A 24391-nucleotide genomic window follows, 5' to 3' on the forward strand; every position below is an offset into this window, starting at 1 on the left:
TAGAGTTTCTATCTGATAAAAACTAATAAAACAGTTCAAGGCAAGACAAGGAAGGAAAAGAAAGATTATAAGCAGGATAAGGAAAGGAAAGAAGGGAAAAGAAAGAAAGATTATATATAACACAACATAGTCTGTGCATTAAAAGTAGAAGATAAAATAGCTGAAAAATGTAAGTCCATTAACAATGAGTTTTATAGCATCTGTTCAAAAAACCTTTCAGTATTAAAGAACTGTACTTCAAAAAACTCAATGAAATTCACTTTAACAAAACAAAAACAGCTGTTTGTATTTTTCAAATTCTAGGCTATAGAACTCTCTGCTCTTCCTACATCTCATTCTTTCAAATTTTGTTTGAGAACCAAGCAATGGAAATGATTCCTTCTGCACTAACAAACCAGATTAGGCTGGATATTTAAGTACCCCTAGTTAAAATGGCCTTTTCTACAGGTCTATTTTGTAGATGAAACATTCGTTCTTCATATATTTTCCTTCATTAGTATTGTATAATAGCTATTGGCTAGAGGGCACCTTGATTTTATTTGGTATGAGGAATTATTTGAAAGATCAATTCTGAGGGTTTAGGGATGAAATCATTCTTTAAACCTCTCTAAGGCAGAAAGAACCTATTTTATCTGTTAATTCCTTTCATGTCTTCTGCCAATGTATATTGAAAAACCCAGTTTAATTTTGTATCATGTTATTGTATTTTCAAATACAGATTTTCCCCTTCCAATTTCCATTTCACAAAAGTGAATTAAAAATCTGCATAAAATTGTGTACAAATAAAATAAGCTTTTTTGTAAACAAATCTTAGCAGTGTAAGCTATTTTGTATATGATCACTACATTAATAACAATAACAATTTGGAAGTATGTAAAAGGACAATAATGTTTTAAAGTTGATTTATTTTGGAAATACAAATTACCTACAAATACAAATCATATTATATCTGTCCTGGTTTATAATAAATTGTAAATATTACCTCAGTGACATTTACAGATAAAATTCTGCCCTGTATCTCATTTGATCTCAGTACTGAATGCATTTTCATTCCTTCCCACTCTGTTCTAGACTATGAACACCACTGAAAAGAAGTTAAAAATTTCTCACAAAGCACAACAGTATAGTGATAACCTTGCGAGCTAGTGACCGATATTATCTCTCTGCTCATTTCTTTCCTCTTTTTATCTTTTTTCCCCCTACAGATAAGACTTTCTTTCAATGTGCCGATGACAGAATAATATCTCCAGATTGATTGCTTACCCCACACGGACCTGTTGAAATATTTCTACCTTGGAAAGCTGGAGATCAAAAGCATCAGAAAAGAGAAGGGGGGATGGGTGGGATACAAAGCAGAAAAAAGCTATCATAAAGAACCTACTCAACTTTCAGTCAGAGGATGAAGACACTTATTTTTTTTCAGACCTGACAGAGCTTTCAATCTAAAATCCAGACATACCTAAATAATAAATAAATAATTAATAATAATAAAAAAAATCATAATGGGTACCTCTTTTCTCTTCTGAGGAACTGGGGAATTTTTCTGCAAAAGTTCTGTTAAGCTGTGATGTTTAACACTTGATTACATGTAGCAGAACAGGATACATGGAGTATTGCTAACTCAGCAGGTACACAGGATTTGGGTAAGTGACTTTTTATAGAAGCCACTTAAAATATTACCTCATTTTTAAAAAATAAACATCAAAGATTGTTTCTGAACTTTCGCCCCCACTATCATGCAGTTTATATTCAATGTTGGAAGTGATAATGGGCATTGTGAAATAAATTTCTGTCAAAGTTCCAATGGGCAGAAATTTTTGTTTTTTCTTTTCAGTTGTTGCTTCTGAAATCTAGTTGGGTAGCCGGTCTTTTTTTGTTCAGAGAAGGGCCTTATTGTGGAAGTCATTTTGAGATGATGATGAAGATCTAAACAAAACTCTGTGAATCAGGGAGAACAGACGTCTGTATGTCAACTATGTTATCAGTCTAACATGTACCCAAATGAGAAGTGTGATGGAAGGAACCTTATAATGTGAGATTTTTAATCAAGATTCTACTGTCATTGATGGATATTAATCCAGCAATTGGAAGAATAATAAACCAATTATCATTGAGTTTCTGATATTTTTAAAAGATATTTTAAGTGACAGAAAAGATGAATTTGAAATAAACCTCACTGTATTCTGGAAAGATTTTCGTTTTTTCTCAAGAACTAAAGTGTACATACAGATTTTACCATATTCATATTATTTATACAGAACATTTGATACTAAATTAAGCACTTCTTTTGAAGTAGGAAAAACATGTTTCAACGATTGCTTTCAGGATCAAAGTATCTCTTAAATGCAAAATGAATACTGATCAAGATTTGAAATAAATTCTATAAAAATAGACTTTTTAAAAAAGTGTCACCATAAAACTTGGCTTTTTAGTAATGAAAAGTAGAAAATGTTTTTATACACTTACTTATTTAAATATCAGAAAACACTCATGTCAAAGGGACAAATAGCTTTTGGGGATTAGATTTGGCTATGAAATGCTACAGCTAGATTTTATACGAACGAAGGGAAGATATATTCCCAATCCTGAGATCATGATTGCCTGCAAAGCGATAATGGGATACCGCCTTTACATACCCAGGCAGAACAACTTCACTACTTTTATGTTATTTCAGTTGTTATAACTCAAAGAAGAAAGGCAAAGGAATATCAACAATACAATATCCATAATTTAATAATAAAATGAATTATAATTGCTATTATTGCTAAACTTTCAGCTGCTAATGTAAGTAATTTTTACTTTTTCAAAAATATACAGAATAATTAAAGGCACCATGACAATTACTTTGATCTATAGAAACATTTGCAATGAATGAACGTTGACCATATGAATCTTTTCATGTTTCTCTGAATAGTATTTATTTCTCTAGTATGGTATTGACCATTTGAGAGATAGACAACAGCAACAACTTTTCTTCCACAGTACTCTAATCCCAAAAATTGTATCAGTGAGACTGAAAGATATTTGCATGCATTTGATGTTGATCTATTGATCATCCCCAAAGGAAACTACACAAAATCTTCAAACTGCTTCCAATTTAGCGAAGTGGTTTGTTTAATATGAAATATGCAGAGCATTTAAAAATGTTAATTAATTATGGCAGCTGTGAATACAATGACATTTGCTCTTTGTCAGAGTCCACACATGCAGCTGTACCAGTATATGTGCTTATTAGTAATTGCACAAATATTCCCAAAATATACACCTTTGGAAAAGGTTAAAGCAAAACCATGAAGAAATGAGAATGCAAATCCTAAACACACCTGAGTGGGAGTAGCACCAACTGAATATATTTGGATTTATTATGAGTATTCAGTATATTGTTATTATTTTCTATTGCTCCCATATTGATGTGATTTTAATAAATATACTGTATATAATATACATTATATAAATATAATGTAATGTTTCATAAATAGTATTTTAAAAATTGTTTCTGAACAGAAGAATGGAATGATTTTAACAGTTTGAACAAATATTTGTGGTTGTTTTGTGTTGTTGGTGATGTTAATACTTGAAAGACACTTATACAATTTTGGTAGTACTGTGATAAAACTTTTAAAACACTACTGTGATAATTTTTTTATAAATAGGAATAATATCTTATATAATAAATTCTTCATTTTATTACATACTACTTTTAATACAGACAATATATATGTTTGAAAGAATTAAATATCTTATTTCAACTAACTACTAACTTTTTAGTCAGTTTTTTACTTATATTGACCAAAAAGTTTCCTACCAAATGGGACCAGATACCCATAAATAAACAAACAAAAAGATCTTAGAAAGGATAGACAAGAAAACATGTCTCAACCCACTTTGCCCAAATTTAAGAATATTAAAAATTTAAGGCATTTTTTTTCAATATTATGGAAATGGAAATATTATTAACTTCAGGATTGCAACTGGGAATGATTATTTATGGTTGTAGCATTCAGGCTGAATAAATATAAATCTAATGTTGAAATGCTATATATTATAAAGTTAATTAATATAAATATTAATATGTATATAAAATCTATATATTATTTACAGGTTTTTTATTTTCATCATATGAATAATATTTCAATCTTGGTTTGAGACTTAGATGTGCTTAGAGAAGACCCATGACAATTTCTAGGGGAAAAAATGAAGTAACTGATTTCTCATTTCTTACAATAGAAAAACTCAGGGTGATTAAGATATATTTTAGACATATGCAGTAATTTAGTTTTTTTATTGGGATGTTTGAATACAATACATTTTAAGAGTTTAGATAAATATCAAATTACATAATGTTATTGTTCTAGTATGTTTTCTAACTATCCATTGATACAATAGAATAAATTGGATATTTCTTTTCAGTGAAATGAAAACCAACAGATATTAGGAGAAATTTCCTAATACCAAATGCAAGTTTTTTATTTAATGAATTGCTTGGACTATCTCATTAGAAGGTAAAATCTATATGATCAGTAGTCTACTAAATCTACTAGTTTCCTGGCTTCTAGCTTGGTGCCTTACCCATGATACTAAATAGGCTTTCAATATTTGATTAGTGAAGACAAAAACAGGTAAAAATGAGTGTAGAAGGTTATCATTGACATAAAAATATGGGGTATTTTCATATGTTATACTTTTTTGTCTGAAACAGGTTTTCTGATAAAGCAGAAATCTTACCTTCTGTATAGTCTACCTAATTTTGCTTAGGCATTTTCCTAACAAACATATTGTTAGTTATCCTTATTAAAAAAAACATTACAGTTCTAGCTTTTTATTGGTGGTCTTTCCTGTATATTAGTTACTATTAATTTATTGTAAATAACCTCAACAGTGAAATTGATAAACAACAGATAACAATTAAATCAAGTGTCCCTGCTGACAATATTCCATTCATCGTTTGTTATAAGCCTGAAGAAAATAGAATTGTCCAAACATTTTGTTCACAGTCACACATAGAATTAAATATACAGTTAGAAAGGAATTTAAAAGAAATTTATTTTTATTTCGAAATAAAAGAAATTATAAAATAACATATTTTGAATGGAATGCAAGGAAAATGAAAATAGATTTATCTTAGTTAAAGAATTACAAGCAGATATTCACATTCTGTAAGAACTACTTATAGTCCACTACTGTGGACTTCTATTCTAAAATCAGATCAAGTACAGCATCCTTTTCTGAAGCTTTCTATTTTAAATACGATCTGTCTAATATTTTCCTAGGTTTTGCAATGGAACGAATATGGCTCCTGCTTTTGCTGTCTGTAAAATTGCTGTCAGTGACTGCACAATTCAATGGATATAACTGTGATGCTAACTTACATAGCAGGTTTCCTGGTAAGTATTTACTACTATATTTTAAATGCAAAGTTTTTATTCCCCTGCTTTGAAAGGATACTTACTTGTAATAAATGCCAACCTTTTTAGTTAAAGAAGCATATGGAGAGTATTCATTAAGTGACTGAATTCCATTGAAGAAACATAAAAATATCAGCTCTGCTTCATTCAGGTATGGTCCCTAGTAATGAAAATAAAGATGAGAGTTTCATGTTGTCATTAAAAAAAGTGAATTTAATACACCAAGACATTTTTCCAGCAATACTGGAAGATTTTAGATGTATAATTAGAGAATTCATCAGTTTTGTTTTTAAGACGGAATTCAAAACACATGTTCAGTTGCTAGTTCTGTGATTACCATTATTTAAGAATATTATCCTAAAAGATTTCATCATGAAATGTTAAAAACTTTCAGTAATTCTCAATTAAAATATCTTATTGACCTTCCCAATAAATATTGCAAAGTTCCAAGTCAGGAATATGAATAGATTATTTGAACCTTATGTACATAATAATTAGAGGCAGAAAGTTAAATGGCATAAATTTGCATTATTTTGCCATCTTGAGATTGCTAAGTCAAAGGGAGGCATGTTCAATAAATGGTTAGTGAAATTCTTTCTGCTCCCAAGTTAACTCGGCCATATTCCAAAGGCTATAGAACTGATCTAATAAAATATCCCTTCAGGATGGTTTGTAACAGCATAACATATTAAAATAATTGATTGTCTATAATTAATCTCAGAAAAAAGATAAATACAAAATAAAATAGAAGAATAATTGACCGTTAAAAGAAATTTAAAATCTATTAAATGCTAATTTAATAACTACAGTACTTAGTGAATCTGAGCAGTTAGTAATGCATAACTGAAAATGATTTATGATTTTTCTTTGACATGATGGTATGCTGACTTTAGGAGTTGGAATTCTGGATTAAATGGTAATCTATTTCTAGACTGCTTTATTCTTTAATAGGGAACAGAAATTGTAACTGTTTTTTTTTCCTAAAAAAAAACTGCTGGTTTATGGGCCATATATTTTTCATCCAAAATAAAGTTTCTACTTGCCCTTCTAATCAATCAACACTTCCAGCTAGAGCTGGTTCCAACCTCCAAAAGAAAGACCATAAAGTTCATCCGGGCTTCTGATTGCCTTTTCACATTATTTACAAACTTTTAGAATGAATGAATTCATGCAGATAAAAGTCTGTGCATAATTTGAAACTGAAATTTAGAACTTGATGATCAAGTTTTAGATCAAATGAGCTTCAGATCAAAACATGGCAGAGCTGAAGATTCTGAAGATTAATTCACATCAAACAAGAAATACTCTGCTTGAATATTGTGATAAATGCTGTGCTACAGATATGGAAAAGTCTTTGAAAGAAGACAGATTCAAAATGAAGTAATCCACTTATTAAATTATCACTGAGATAATTTCTAATTTCTAAACATTTCTTATAATGATGAGCAAGATACGTTTATAGCAGCATTCAAAGAAATATGCAGTTTGCTTTTACTGCTGCTTGAGTGGATGCTTGGAATAGAAGTTATTTTTGAAGCTGGTTTCCACTTCCACTTAGATCCAGCCTTCTGTGCTGCTCTTGTGAAATTTCTGCATTTTTCTTGCCAAGTGAGATCTCTCAAATAGAAGGCAAAAATGATAATGATTTTTTACACCAGATGCCTTCCTCCCAACTTCTGACAGTTCAGAATGAAAGTTATTGAGGAAAACTCATCTCATAGCTAATAGTAGTAATTAAAAAAAGACTGAATTCTTTTTCTACCAGTTTTTTGTTTATAGGTAGATTATTGCGTGAAGAAGTATTTGCACCAGATGTTTTGGAGAAGCTTATTGCCACAGGACTGAATTAGAGGAAGGGAAACTTTTGATGATAATGACAATAATAGTGAGGTTGATGATTATGGTTTTAATTTCTCACTTAGAGAAAGGCTGCCCACATTGGCTATGGAACAAGACAAAACGAAATACTTCATTTTCAATATGCCTTGTAAGGAAATCCCAGCCAAAGGTTGATTTTTAGCTATCTAGACTTTTTGAAACAATATTTTGCTTAATATTATTATTACTATTATTATACAATTGTATCACAGCGGCCAGTTGTTTCGCCGGATTTGGCATTGGTTACTAGTCGGGCCCCACCCAGAGGCCTAGGACGTCGTAACGTATTTTCGCAATATGCGTGCAGATCCAAGCAGTGCGGCTTTTTGCATTTGACTGATGGTGATTTTGTCAATTTTTAATTGTTTCAAATGTAATTCCAGTGCTTTTGGTATAGCACCCAGTGTGCCAATTACCACTGGAATTATCACTGCTGGTTTGTGCCATAGTCATTGAATTTCGATTTTTAAGTCCTGGTATCTTGTGATTGTTTCATGTTCCTTCTTGGCGACCCTGCTATCACCTGGTATTGCAATGTCTATGATTGTGACCTTATTTTTCTCAACCAATGTGATGTCTGGTGTATTATGCGCCAGTATTTTGTCGGTTTGTATACGGAAATCCCACAAGATCTTGACCATCTGATTTTCGGTGACTTTTTATTATTATTATTATTATTATTGTACAATTGTATCACAGCGGCCAGTTGTTTCGCCGGATTTGGCATTGGTTACTAGTCGGGCCCCACCCAGGGGCCTAGGACGTCGTAACGTATTTTCGTAATATGCGTGCAGATCCAAGCAGTGCGGCTTTTTGCATTTGACTGATGGTGATTTTGTCAATTTTTAACTGTTTTAAATGTAATTCCAGTGCTTTTGGAATAGCACCCAGTGTGCCAATTACCACTGGAATTACCACTGCTGGTTTGTGCCATAGTCGTTGAATTTCGATTTTTAAGTCCTGGTATCTTGCGATAAATATTATATTATTATTATTATTATTATTATTATTATTATTATTATTATTATTATTATTTTGGGGAACATTTCTAAGAAATGATCAAATTTTAAATGAGTCTTTCAAAGATTACAACTAGTCACATATTTTATATGAACCTTAATGTCTTCAAACAAGAACACCATTACATCTATGTAATCAGGAAAAGCTATTGGTTTCGAATGGTATAGGATGCACATTATAGAATATACATTAATATCCCAAAGGTGCTTTTTAAAAGGCAACTGGACTTTCTTTAATTTTCCTTGAAGACATTTCGCTTCTCATCCAAGAAGCTCTTTCAGTTCTCTTAGTTTGTGGATGAGAAGGAAAAATAAAGAAAACCCAGTTGCCTTTTGAAAAAAGCATCTTTGGGACAACCAGGGTCTGGTTGACTGAGAATCTCAATAGACAATATACATTAATTTTTTGGGTCCAGTGCTATCATACTTTTATAAAGAGCTGGGGTGGCACAGTGGTTAGAATGCAGTATTGCAAGCTTGTCTGTTCACTGCCAAGAGTTCAGTCCTGACTGACTCAAGGTTTACTGTTTTCCAGCCTTTTGAGGTTGGTAAAATGAGAACTCACATTGTTGGAGGCAATATGCTGAGTCTGTAAACCACTTAGACATGCTGTAAATCACTATGAAACAATATATAAGTCTAAGTGTTATTGCCAAAATGATGTTTTATTAATAGAAATTCGAGGCCATAAATTAGATATTATTACCACTGATAATCTAACCTGCACACTTAAGTTTATAAATGGCTGGTAATCATTTAATAAAAATATTACTCTTCAATGCTGGGAAGAGAGTACAGCCCCATGATTACAATCTGAATTCACTTTCCATCTATAAACTGGCTGCCTATCAGTGTAATGGAAAGTCTGATCAATATAGTGCTGTATTATCAAGGTTTAATGATCTGCTTAAAATTTGTATCAAGTGACTTTCACTATATTTCTGTTTTATTTCTTTGTTTTGCTTTGTTTTCCTTTTCCTTTTTAGTCTTTCATTTTTATGTATCTTAAAAAAGCACAGATATGTATGAAAAGAATAATTCAGGGGGACAGATGTTTGGGTGTTTTTTTTAAACAGAGGCTCAAGTAAAACAAATTAAATGACAAGTCTTGGTCTTTGACTGTGGAGAAGCAACAATGGAGTAAGAACAAATGGTAAAAGTGACCTCCCTCTTGTACAGTTATTTTGGAACTTCTAAGGCTGTGCAAAGCATCCCTTTGTTCATGCTGAGACAGCCATGGGCAACTTTCAAAGCAGTGTATGAAGCTTGTAAAGATGAAACTAATGATTCTTTATATGTGCACCTGCCCATTGTGAAGCATCTCTTTCTAGGACTTTGTATAGCTGTGTTACTATTCTCACAATGAAGTTTCTCCTGCTTGAAATTCTCCTTTGCATTCATTCCTATGATTCAAAGTAGCCTTCCAAGCATGCATAAGAAGTTTCAGTAGTAAAAAAACTTTTAAAATACTTTATTTTGTCAGTTTCTAAAGAGCTTTTATCTGATAGTTAATTTTTTTCATTGTGCCAATGAGTTGAAGCAGTTACTTTCCCCTTGCTTTTAGAATAACTATGTTGTGTATATATGCATTAGGCTAATGTCCTAGGGCACTTTCCTCAATCTTTGCTCATTTCTCCTTTAAAACAAAGGAAGGCAACACCTCATCATTTCTACATTTAGATACAGGAAATAGCTCTATGTTTAAGATGAATGTACAAAAGAAGCCATGGAAATTAAGGCTACGTCTTTATACAGAAAATTATTGTTATTAATAGTTCCACTGGGTTTTTAAATAAAAATAAGCAAACCACAATAAATAGTTCAAGGCTGACTTTTCATTCTTCTGTAGAGCGAATATTATACACATTTAGTATGGAGCATACACTTATGCATTAATTTAATTTAACCCACAGATTTGAAAGCCAGTGTAGACTTTTATAGCCATGGGTGCTTATTTACTATAAATGGTAGCAAAAAAGTATGTGTATGTTAATTATGAAACAGAATAGATACAATCTTGTCAAACCATGTTTGAAAATAAATTATAAGTCTTCCCAATATATAGACTCCATTAGAATGACAATATCTACTCCCATGCTTTACGTACATGTCATTTCACAAAATTATTTACCCATGCATATATAACTAAAGTAGGAATACATGGGAAGTTTTTCATAGCTCTTTATAATTTAAGTAAATATCTTAATAGTAGTACTGTTGGTTTTGGCATTGATTTATAATCTTTTTTTTTTGAGTCAGAGAGTTTATATACTTTTCAACAGATCTATGATTAAATATAGAACATTGTAAAAAGCATTGTTCAATAAATCATATTTTCACTTAAATCTACAATCCTGTGACTTATTTTCATATGTTTCCAGAAATATATAACTATTTTTCTGTGCAATGTTTATGACTTTAAATTTCATTTTATTCTTATATGTTTTGATAAATCTATGCCTATAGATTGTTCCAGTACTATATTTGAAATGAATGAATGAAAGTATGTTAATTACCAGTCACAGAAGTTATTTGGTTTTTATATGTTATGCAGAAAAGACTGTGAGAAAAACAAAACTAAACACTTGCTTCGAAAAGTTCTTCTCCTGATATTTTAATACAACAAAAAATGAAGTTTGGTGGTACCTCTAAAATGCTACTGATTGAATAAAAAATATAATAATACTGGTAATAACTTTTGAAAATAATGATTATTACTGGGTAACTTGGTATTCCCAAATATTTATGAACTTCTTGTAACTTTTAAATTATATTGTTCAAAAAACAAAATAATGATAGCAGACATCATCTGAATTATTTATATAGAGCAAAAATGTGAAATTAAAGTTTGGGCTGTTTATTTTGACTTAATCTCTGATATTCAGTCTTTTTTTCTTTGATGATGGATAGGCAAGCATTCTTTCCACTCTCGTATTTCCAATATCTTACTATGGACTAGACATTTGCTATTTTCTTTCATAACAACCTATCAAATTATACTGTAAATACAACACTACAAACACAAACACTAATGGGTGGTGATTAATGGAATGTGATTTGTCTATTGGAAACAATTTTATTACTAAAGGTTGGCTCCTTCCTTCCTTCCTTCCTTCCTTCCTTCCTTCCTTCCTTTCCTTCCTTCCTTCCTTCCTTCCTTCCTTCCTTTCTTCCCTGCCTGCCTGCCTGCCTCCCTCCCTCCCCACACCTACCAATCTGCCCAATTACATCTGTACCTACCTATCTTTTAGGTTTTTCCTTCATTCTAGTCCTTTTGTTAGCAAAGCAAGTAATTAATGATAACAGTAATAACAGTAATGCCAACTGCACATTCTATAATACCTTTATTATAACATGAAATGAAGAGTCCTGTGCATATATTCACAGTTTATGGATAGCAAAATGTAGTGAGGAATTGAGGCCATGCCAATTTATATTGTTAGATCTTCTGTCTATCTGCATCATGGCTTCTGGGAATGCACCCAAACATACGTATAAACTAACCATAAAGCCTATTTCATACAAAAATGATGAACAGAATTATATCTCAGATATGATCTTATTTCATAGTTTAGTTAAATGTTCATTATATTTCACACTTGGGAAGCAACAATATTAAAAATACACAAGTTAACGTATTTTGTTAGAGTCAGTTATGGGAGCAGTGTTTCTTTTAAAATTCATATACAGTTTTTCCAAATCATGTTCCTTTGCATTTGGAATGCTGATTGAAATCTTATGCAGGAAAAGAAAATTCTTTTACTAAGTAACTGCCATTCCCCTTCACTTATTTTAATAATAGAGTCCTGGATTGATAAAATCTCTTCTGTTCCTGTAGAAACCACTATTAAATTGATCTAGAGACACTGTCACTTCTCAACGTAATTAGAACATGGTATATTTGTGTTCAACATTCCAGTATCATCAGGTAATTGAAAACATTGTGCTATTATTCATTCTGACATACTGATTAATGTCAATATGTAATCCTTTGATTTTTAAAAAAATACTAAATCATAATGATGATCTAATAAATTCCCTGTTTAAATTAATGATCCATATAGTGGCATAGCATGAAAAATAATTATAGTACAGTGAAGATTAAATGTTTCTTGTTTGGCAATATTTATCCTAGCATATTAAAGATAAAGATTGTTCTAGCATTGCTAAAACTGGTTCTTAAGGCAAACTTAGATTATAAAAGAAATCATAAACAATTCTTCAGATTTTCAACATGTTTGACCAGTCATCTTTTCCATAGTAATTCTTACTGTTCATTTCTAAAGTGTTTTATTCTGTACATTTTTGCAAATAGTTTAAATATTTTGATATCGATCAAACAGGTATATGTATGAGCTATAGAAATGATGCATAGAATTGTGGAAATAATTAATGGGAGTGGGTGAGGAAGAAGATATCTGTTTTTTATTGTCCAGCAAAAAGGATTTTCCTATAATATCTGTTTAGAACTGTTTCTTCACTCCAGTCAGAATAGTTATTGCTGTTACTCTTCTCTTTCCAACTTTCCATTTTTCTCTGTAGCATAGCAGAGTATGCCTGCATGTTTGAAAGGTATGATGAAGTGGGAGGTGGGGGATCATTTCAAAGGAAATAGGAGGTGAAGTCATCTTAGCCCCTCCCCATACATTCCACCTCAAATTCTTCTTCCTGACTGCTACACCTCTTGAAGATACCTGCAAAAGGTGCAAATGAGACATTGCAACAAACTTCCTTAACACTAAAAGATACTAAACAATTTCTGTTTTGTCTTATACATTTTAAAATACTGGCCCCAAGCCTTCTCTCTGATCGGCTCTAAAATCTGGACTGGTTTTTTTTTTCTAAACAAGTGTCCCTTGGAACTTGTGTTGGATCATAGAGCAAGTTAAACAGAATGCCACATCATTTCCTTTTCTTTTAATTATGATAAAAAGTAAACAATAGTCCAATACTAATGTCATGATAGAAATATAACTCTTTCCACAAATTCTATGATATGAAAACTAAGCACTCACCATAGATATTCTGTATTCTGTCCTTCAGATACCCTGGAGTCTAATGAATGGTGTTCTAGAGATAGGATAGAATAACTAACTAACTTGTGATGGTGTAATAGACACCAATGAGTTTAAAATGACACACAAGTCTTTCTCTGATAAGGTGGACATCACCATCATCATTATTTAGAAATGTATTATAGAATGGCTAGAATTGTGGAATACGATAATTCTACTGATTTGAGAGCTGCTTCTTTGTGCCAGGATCATAATACAGTGTATCTCTTGATTGTTTTAAGGTTGTATAGATTCTACATTTCTCCAAGTTTGAATGTTTGTTTGAATTTATCTGCATTTCATTTAATTACACAATTTCCCCAAACACCCATTGCTTTAAAATAAGGTTTTTTCTGGGGAGCTGGACTGTTTAGTTGTAATTAATCTGCCAAATGTGGACATAGCTGTTGCAAATCCTATATAGTATGAGTGTCATGATCTGTTTCAGAGTTGACAATGGGTCTAAACAGTATCACTCCTAAGAAATGTGAACAATTATTGTTGTTAGAGAACACCACCTGCTGTGGAAGTTTGGAAAACTTTTTGGAGTGTCTGAACTCTCCATTAACTTAGGCCATGATTTATTGAAATGTAAAACCAAAATAATTAGAAAAATGAGAATGATTTCCATGAAAAGATGATTTCTTGTCAGTTTTAAGAATAGGTTCTATGGCAAAAATAATAAAAAAGGTTCTCTAGCTTTGGAAATATTATTTGGCAGATCTGATTGTGATCAATTCCACTGCAGGATATGGGCTATTAATAACAACAAAAATCTTCACTGATTTCAGTTCATGATAATGAGGGGAGAAGTAAAATATGGAGGCATTTAGCATGTGAATTTACAGCTTGGAATAATGATGAATATTAACATATTGTATCACATGTGCTTTAGGTCATATGATAATTACCACATACATCAATTATTGGGCATTTTCTACTGTTCCAAAAGTTTTCCATTCCATCGTATAATAGTCTCTACCTGTGAAAGTGAAAGCATTTGAACAAAGTTCAAAGTTTCACTGAAGTTGGTCTAGTACCAGTTTTTTTGAGAAATAATCAGCTTTATAATTTTTCCTAATAGATAAAGGACTTCACAGTTATACTCTTGAAATTTGAGCGAAAGTGCTTAGTAAGCAGAAGGGCTGAAAAGATGGATTGTTGGCTCAAAAAAAGTTTTCATTAGTTATGAAAGTGAAAAAAGAATCATACAAGCATACAACAAAGTTAGAGCATATCAAAACAGCAGTACAAGATTCTCTTTATATTAGATCATATTTTGGTTTCATAGTGCTGTAAGTTCTGTTGGCATACATAACACTTTAGACTTTGCCTTCTGACTATATTTGTGGGATGGCTTCATCCACCCTGATTTCCATTTGCTTTCTTAGATCAAAATATGACACGAAAACATCAGAGACAAGTGGTAGGTCTCCGCTATTCCCATGTGTAATCTTTTCTTCTAAGATTTCTGATAATCTGAGATAAGATTGGAAGATCAGGAATCCCGGCAGACTGCATATGTAAGTGGAACCAGTTGGCATTGCAATTTTTATCTTTACCTTGTGGAGATTTGCCAAGAACACATAGCCAAATAATTTAAATTGTTAAATTGTTAAATTCATATTTGTTCCAAATAAGATCAGACTGACATAATGCAAGTGGTCAAAACTATGAAAACATGAAGTGGTACCATACACTCATGAGTCACCACTAATATTAAACTATCTTTTAATTCAGTAAGTAACACAATAATTACTTTTTGGAATATTTCAGCAGCTGACAGACATTTCAATACTGAAATACAGCAAAATAATAATAATAGGTCTATAACACAATTGTAAATCACATGGATATCCAGTTTTATAATAATGTAACAAGCATTAAGAGCAGATTTGAAGAAGAATTTAGCAGCAAATGGATCAGGAATGATGTCATCTACTGTAAGAGTAATGTACCTGTTACATTTGATATCTCTGTTGAGAAATCTTATATGCATCAGATTCAAATTTTATCTGATTGTTTTGGTGTAGGTGACTATTATTGAAAATACCAGTAGAATAGAGTAAGCTACTTGGTCATTGTTATGGTCTTCAAAACATCATGATTCTCTTTTCACACATTGTCAGAGACAAAGTAGAATATGTCTGTGTGGCAAACTAGTTGGATGAATGGTTGCATTCTTTTTCAATTTCAAGTGACAATTTTATCCTGAAATGTGAAAATACTCTGGAAAATTCTAAGGAATAGGTTAAGAGTATGTTAATTTTATATGATATAGTTGTTATTGATACAGTGGTGATTTGTGAAGAGGCATGATTTCACTCTGACATATAGTTGTTGCTATATCAGAGTCAAGTATTATGTTTATTTTGAACCTCTTTTTCCAAATATGATGCCATAGTAAACAATTATGAATTGGAGAATGTTGCAAAAGGAAACTCAGACAATAGATGATGCAATATCATCTGGACATTTCATCTGAAGTACTGTTTGTGTCATAGCCCTGTCGGAGCCTGGGTCTGAGGACAAGATGGACCTAGGGCCAATGGAGGAAGATGGTGTTGGCCTTTCTAAACTTGGAGGAATCACTGGAGGAGCAGGATGAGGCAGTCCTAGATCCCTCAGGCCTAGAAGGGATTGCCAGCAAAGGAGAGAAGGTGGATGACCAAGGGAGGTGGAGAAGAGTGCAGGCAGCTAAAAAGAAAACAACAAGTGATGATGAACAAGCTGAAGAAACTGCTCCAACACCTAAACAAACTGACCAGCCAGTAGAAGAAACCAATATACAGAATGAAGATCCTCCTGTACAACAACTTGAAAGTGTAGAGCTAAGTGATCTAGCAAAACTGCTGAAAGAAAAAATTGAAAACCACATTAAAGAAAATGTAGAAAGAAAAAAACTACCTACCATTCGTGAAGTGCATAGCAAACAAGTGAAAGATCTGCTAATTGCCGTGAACAACATTTTAATTTCCATCCCATCCACCAGACTATATGAAACCAACCAATTAATGTATAGCACAGCCACCATTATAAAATGCCAAAAAAGAAACCCACTGGAACGCCAAAGTGAAAACTTTTGACTTGAAATTAAAATAAAATAAAACTAAAAGGGGATGTTAGCAATCTGAAATACAGTACTTGAAAGAAGGAAAAATAAAGACCAAAAAGCTGAAAAATAGTTTACACAAAAATACAATTTGGAGGAAAAAACAATAATGGAAATCATGGAAGAACTAAAACAACATGTAATAGCAACAGCAAAGTAAATTGAAAGATATGAAAGACAAATAAAACAATATTGTCAAAATGTCCAGTTCAGAAGAAACTGACACCTCTTCTACCAGTCCCTTGATGAAAATTGAGTCCAAACTAATGTTCACCCATGTAAAGAAAAAACTTTGACTTTTGGAAAGAACTGTGGGAAAACCCAGTGGAACACAACAAAATTGCTTCCTGGATTAAAGATATTCAACAACAAAAAACATGAAACAAAATGGAAAATATTGTAATAAAAACTGACATGGTGGCAAAACAAATAATGAAAGTCAAGAACTGAAGTGCACCTGGCCTGGATGAACTGCATGGATACTGGCTAAAACACCTGACCAGCCTCCATCATCGCATGGCCACTCAATTTGATCAAATACTTCGAAATGCAATAAGCAAAGAATGGTTAACAGCTGGTCAAGCATACTTGATAATGAAAGATCCCGAAAAGGGCACAGAACCAAGCAACAATCACCCAATTACTTATCTGCGAACAACGCTCAAATTTTTTATAAGGATACTGGCAAATTCATCATTCAATCATCTGATGGAAAACAGTTTGCATCCAGTAGATCAAAAAGGAAAGTATAAAAAATCAAGAGGAATAAAAGATGAGCTGCTCATTGACAAAATGGTACTAAAAGATGCAAAATGAAGAAAAACAAATTTAAATATGACATAGATTGATTACAAGAAGGCATTTGACTCATTACGGTTCTAATAGCAAATGGAAAGAACATTGGTGAAGTCAACATCAGACAAGGAATCTTCCAGTGGGACTCGCTTTCACCACTACTGTTCAACATCACGTTAATTCCACTGACAATAATTCTACAAAACACAAAACTCGGATACCAAATTTCAAACCAACATGATAAGATAAACCATCTACTATACATGACTTAAAATGTATGCAAAAAGCCCCACTGAACTTAAATCAATACTCAATACAGTTCAACTGTTCAGCGGTGACATAAAAATGAACTTTGGACTTGAAAAATATGCTATATTATCCATGCAGCATGGAAAAATAGAAAAAAAATAGAAGGAATAGAACTGGGAAATGGAAGCATAGTGAAAGCATTAGCAAAGGATGATGGTTACAAATACCTAGGTATATTGGAAGCAGATAACATCTTGAATGGAAAAGTCAAAGAGTCAATGCAAAAGGAATATGTCAGGAGGGTCCGCAAAATATTAAAATGAAAGCTGACTGTTGGAAACATAATTAAAGCAATTAATACATGGGCAGTTCCAGTGATGCACTATTCATCTGGAAACATCAACTGGACTTTGGCTGAATTGGATAACGCACAAACATTTGAATATGTACCACCTTTTACATCCACAAAGTGACATCGACAGATTGTACCTGCCAAGAAAAACAACTGGCAGAGAGCTATTGCAAATCCATCAAACTGTAGAAGAAGAAAAATGAAGTTTGCATGATTATGTGAACCAAAGTATAGAAAAATTGCTGTAGGCCGTGAAAATGGAGAACAGTATAAAAACAACAGAAACAAAGGCAGAATATAAGGAGAAACAGCTGGATGACAGATTAAATAGATGGAAAACCAAACCTTTACATGGACAGCACTTGAAAAACATTGAAGGAAAATGTGATGACAACTTGACATGGACATGGCTTAAGATGGGCACCATCAAGAAAGAAATGGAAGGTTTAATACTGGTGGCTCAAGAACAAGCACTACAAACTAATGCCATGTAAGCAAAGATACAAAAATCCACTGACAATCCAAACTGCTGACTTTGCAACAAGAAGTCAAAACTGTTTCACATGTAATATGTGAATGCAATAAAACTGCACAAACTGAGTACAAAGCTAGACAAGATTGAGTTGCTAAATTAATCCACTGGTCATTATGTAAAATATACAACTTACCTGCATCCAAAAAGTCATGGGAGTACAAAGTGGAAAAAGTTACCAAAAGTGAGAAGGTGAAGATTTTGTGGGACTTTCGAATAAAGATGGATCCTCATTTGGAACACAACACGTCAGATATCACAGTTGCAGAGGGCAGAAGTTTATTGATATCACTGTACCAGGAGATGCCAGAGTCGAAGAAAAAGAACTAGAAAAAAATCATGAAATACTGCAACCTGGCCATCAAAACTATATGGCTATTGATGAAATATGTAACAGTGATACCCATTGTCATCGGGGCACTTGGTACCATGTCCAAGAATTTTACAAAACACATAAAGAAATTGCAGCTTCCTTCAATAACACCAGCAGAACTGCAAAAAACTGCGCTGCTAGGAACATCTTATATTTTAAGAAGATACTTGGTTGATACTTAGGACACTGGTAGCAACTCGTATCAACCATTAGCACCACTCACTGATTTTTGTGACTTGGCTGGATGATTTAGAGGCTGTTAAGCTATTGTTTTCAACTCTTTTCTTTCTCTGAGTAAGAAATGAAGAACAACAGTTTATGGTATACATTCACTAAAGATAGCCAAGTAAAGTAGCCATGATTAATATTCTCTAATGATTTTATTACACATGTAATTTTCATCTCAACAAAACAAAGCAGGTGCAGCTGTTTTGATCTTCTGCAATATAAGCTATGAATGAGTCCTGAAACAATTGAATTGAACCAGTTTAGCCTCCTACCTCCCATTATGATCTTAAATCACATAATGCCAAAAACCATTTGAATAAATTCTCATAGGTATAATGTATTACTTTTTTGAGTAACTCAAATTTTTATTATTCACTGTAAACAGAGAAGGAAACACAATACATCATGTCATAGATATATTGATTAGCAATATATGATAAATGAGAGAAAAACCCTGCTTGATCAACTTGCAGCCAGCCAATTGCTCTCTGCATGTGGAAGAAATCCTGGAGACATGTATAGCATTTAGTAAGATTGTGAAAAAGTTTCATACAGAACATTACAACTATTATATCTATTAAACAACTGTATTTCAAATTCAAACACTTCCAGAAAAGCTACACAAACATGCTCAAAATAAGGAGAAACTGTTTCAAACTTGGAAGTATTTTGAATTCTAAAGATTTACACAATCTAGAACATAGAAACTGCTTGTTTCTATGATTATTGCCCAACACTGGATATGTTATACATACCTATATGCTCACCTGCAACTATTAAAATAAATGTCCTAAATAAATATGGCTATGATAAAGAATAAAATATGGTGTTGCAATATGTGTGAATTAAGCTGATGACGCTCATTTATTTTGATTAGATTTTATAATCATTCAATTAGAATAGAGTTGGAAGGAACCTTAGAGGTCTTCTAGTCCAATTCCCTGCTTAATCAGGACACCTATATCATTTCAGACAACTGACTTAAAAACCTCCAGTAATTGTTAGAACAATTGTTCAAGTTTCTTCTTAATTCCATATTGCTTCTCTCCTTGATTAGTTGCCATCCATTGTTTCTTGAGTTCTGATGCTTTGGAAAATAAATTGAAACCCTCTTCTTTGTCGCAGCTCCTCAAATACTGGAATACTGCTATCATGTCACCCCTAGTCCTTCTTTTCTCTTGACTACCCATACCCAATTCCTGCAACTGTTCTTAATATGTTTTAGTCTCCAGTCTTTAATCATCCTACTTGTTCTTCTCTGCACTTTTTCCAAAATATCAACATCTGGATGCAGTATTCCAGGTGTAGTCTTACTAAGAATATTTATAAAGCAGTACTAATACTTTATGTGATTTATATTCCATACCTCTGCTAGTTCTATCCCTTTATGCAACCAAGGATTGTATTAGCTTTTTTGGCTGCTGCCACAGACTTCTTGCTTACATTAAGTGATTATCCACTAGGATTCCAAGGTCCCTCTCACAGTTATTGTTTTTGAGCCAAGTTTCCCCTAATCTGTACTTGTACCTTTGCTTTTTCATTCCTAAGTGTAAAATCTTGCTTTTCTCCACATTAAATTAATGTTGTTGGATAAGGCCCATTGTTCAATATATATATTTTGAATCCTGAGCTTGTTTTCTGTGGTATTGGCTATTCCTGCTAGCTTAGGGTTATCTGCAAATTTGATGAGTTCCTCTTCTATTCCCTCACCTAAGTCATCTAATGTTTTATAATACAGCAGATACATTTGTTATTGTGCTAAAATGTTATTAGAAAACTTTCTGCTATCTCAGCCTCCTTGATTGTGTTTACTAAAATTGCAACCTGTAATTTTTTTTATAACTACTATTTACCAAAAATAATAGTAGTACTATGAATCATTATTTATCTGACTGTATGTTATAAAGCTGCTTTATCAATTATTGCTTTCGTTTTTGTGTATACAAATGTTTTGATGCTGTTTGGGGCTGTTTAAAACTGAAATCTGGTATTTTATTCTAATTATTTATTACTAATTTATGTTTGTCTCTGGTTACACTAAATGATTGCTATTTGGCATGGCTATTTAATGGATTATTATCTGCAAAATACAAATGATACCAATATAGTGTTCTGTTGAAATTTTTGGGGATATTTGGGGCTTGATTTCTAAGTATGCTGAGGGAAAACTGATAGGATGTGCAATGAAAAGAAGACTGCTTATTCCCAACATTCAAGGAAGTGCATGAAGGTAAATCACATTAAAGTCATGTTATTAAGTGTAGTATTCTCAGTTATGGCACAATCTTATGGAATTCATTGGTAAGAGATCTCCGTTTGTTATTATTGTTATTATTTTTAGTTTGCTTCTTATGTTGTCTGTGTTTTAAAATTGATTTGAAATTAGGCTTATTTCCTAATGTAACATTCAAAAATATAATTCAATATAATCTGAATAGTTCCCTTTTTTATTGTAGCAGAACAAGATATCAACGTCTACTGTGGAGTTCAGGCAATTACTATGAAGATTAATTTTTGCACTGTCCTGTTTTCTGGTTACTCTGAAACTGATTTAGCACTAAATGGGAAACACGGGGACTCTCACTGCAGGGGATTTATAAACAACAACACATTTCCAGCAGTGGTAATTTTCATAATCAATCTCAGCACTTTGGAATCTTGTGGAAGTTCTTTAATGGTAAGACAAGAATCTTCGGAAGCTCCATACAATTGTTAGGTGCTATTAGGCACCTAAAATTGTGTGAAATGAGGGCATGACATACAAATATGAATGCTTTTAATTTAAAGATCAATAATGTTCTGATTGGTGATAGATTGCCTCATTCATTTCAAAGAAGTGTTTATTCTTTTGTGCCCTTGGTTCTAATATTATGGAATGCAATCATGATTTCTCCAATTTCAATTTATGAAACAAAACAATAATAATAGACAACTCTTATTGGAATGGAAGCATGAAAAATGGAAAATGTCATCTATTAATCGCTCTGTTGCCTTCGAAACCTATCTTATACCATTTTAATAAACAGTTTATATTTGATTTGTATATTAAATTTAGATTCCTACACTTCTAGTCTGCTAGTAAGAAAGAAATTTTCTGGGCAATTAATGTTCTCAACTCCATAATAAGGAGTACATAAGTAAGACCTATGATTTAGATTTAAATGTTTAGACTCTTCCAAGAAGATTATCTCTCTCTCTTCCTCTCTCTCCCCCACTCCTCCTTTCTTTCTTCCTTCCTTTCTTCCTTCCTTTTTCATTATGACATATAAGATCATTGCAATGAAGCTTTTATCTGATGTAATAATAAAATATATATTTATCCCTGTCCTATCATGATATATTTTGTCAGTAGTGCCTAATAATATGTGAGAGGGCATTCACAGTGATTGCTATTGTTATTAGAAGCATGTAGATGAGAAATGAGTGGGGAAATTGAATTGGAAATGCATTAGAACTTTGGAGGTAAATCTGACCAGAAGAGGAATGGAAGTGGAACAACTCCCATGTTACGCAAAATCAGCAGGATGATTTGCCAGAACTGAAAAATGCAAGAACTGAGTTGCAACACAGCTGTATGGTACAGAAGTGACTGATACAAGAAGTTAGTGGAAAAGAAATTCCTGCATTCACCCAGAGAATTCTGACAGCTGCTATTGGAAGAATGGCGAATACTAAGAAAGAAGACAAGTATTGCTTTAGCAGGAAGAGATAAATGATTGAATAGTAACCACCCTCAGATTAATTTAGGAAAAGAGATGAAAAAGAGTCTAAAATAATAAATGCCTCAGAGTTAAGCTTTCTTTGATCACAACCAACCAGCCAAAAATAAAAAGTGTAAGATGTTAATCAGAGAAAAAAAGAAGAGATGAAAAACTTACTGTTTGGGTTGGGTCATTGACCAGTAGAGAGAGAGATTCAAGATTAAAAGAAAGTCTAACTATAGGAAATTAAGATTGAAATAAATAGTAAAGTAATCCAGAGTGTTTTGTATATAATTAAAATGCATTTTTGGTAAATCCTATGTTCTACTTGGTTGCCACTAATTTACATAGGAGGGCTTATAGAAATTTCTTTCCCTTATCTCCTTCCTCCACATCCCCAGGCAAGGCTTGACATCACTCTAAACTGTTTTTCAAAATTAAAATGTTCTTGTGAGGACAATTAATGACTTCGGAAAAAGATTTTTTTACACAAAAATGCTGCAGGAAAAAGTGGAACACATTACTTGTCTTTTGATTTACCATCATTCACAGCTGTTGTTGGGGAAATAAAGAAATAGACTTTGCTTGAGATGCTTTTTTCTTGAAGAGAAAAGAGGAGGTTTAGACACAGATAAAGAAATCATAGTGATAATCTTATCCCCTAGCAAACTCAATTTTAATCCAAACATACATATCTTGTCTGTTGTACTTTCAGAAATAGGTTAACCACTCATAGTGGTAAAGAATGACTATGATAAAATTGACTGGCAATGATAAAGTCTCTCTTTACTATTTCAATTGGCATGGGATGGGTGGAGTAGGATAGTAGGCACAAATAATTCTTACAGAATGGAGACGATTTTAATTCAAGATAGGCTTACCTGAAATATTCTTAAATATTGTGAGTTGGACCAAATGCATGAATTTGGAAATGATATTGTCTTGCAACATGGCCATACTATTCTCTCTTTTTCCTCTTCCTCTAAATACAAACATTGCAAGTTTAATTGCTTAGCACTCTTGTCAGTTTTGAACTTGCAAGTCACAGTAAAAATGTCAGTATGTAGCATATTTTTTGGAGTATAAGGTACACCTTAGTTTTTGGGGAGGAAAATAGGGGAAAAAATCTGCCTACCAGGTATCCATCTGGCTACCATCCTTAGTCTGGTCAGCTTCAGCATATAAATTGCTTGTTGCTTGTTTTGAGCGTGCACACTTTTTATTCTCTGGACTATGTATTCCAAGTAAGGCTACACTGAATTAACAATTATTGACAATTGCCTCATTTGGGCTGTTGATTGAAGGGAGGAATCACCAACTATTTTTATTCAAACATTTCTGATGTTGCTTACCTTCTACCAAAAGGCCAAATATGTCCCAATGTTTTAAAGGGGAACTTCACAAAAATGTTTGCGATCAACAGACTTTGATTAATCCAAGATTCTGTATCAAAACATAACATTCTGCCAGTTTGTCTGAAGTGGTTACCTGTAGGTCCATTTCTTTCCCTCATGATTGTAAAGAAAAGCAATAGGGTAGGTTGGATAAGTCACCCAAAAACTATTTAAGGGGTACTGCACTGTTGAGTCAGTTATTCAGATGAGAAAATAAAGATGGTTTTAAGTACTAAAATCCCATCTGTATCATTTTATAGATTCTTCTCTACTATAAGCTTTACCTCTCTGTAATTTCA

At 32.6% G+C, this 24391-nt stretch overlaps 1 protein-coding gene across 1 annotated transcript in view; it reads left to right on the forward strand.

The window, feature by feature from the left end:
* Positions 1-5272: 5272 nt before the first annotated feature.
* The window catches only part of LOC116509865 (zona pellucida-like domain-containing protein 1), a 37640-nt gene continuing 18521 nt past the window's right edge, over positions 5273-24391 (forward strand). The window contains exons 1-2 of the mRNA XM_032219149.1: positions 5273-5384; positions 21454-21674. Of these exons, the coding sequence (XP_032075040.1) occupies positions 5279-5384; positions 21454-21674 (327 nt within the window). The 5' untranslated portion in view covers positions 5273-5278. The remainder of the gene's footprint in view (positions 5385-21453; positions 21675-24391) is intronic.

Source organism: Thamnophis elegans, chromosome 6 (genome assembly GCF_009769535.1).
Source record: "Thamnophis elegans isolate rThaEle1 chromosome 6, rThaEle1.pri, whole genome shotgun sequence".
NCBI lineage: Eukaryota > Metazoa > Chordata > Lepidosauria > Squamata > Colubridae > Thamnophis > Thamnophis elegans.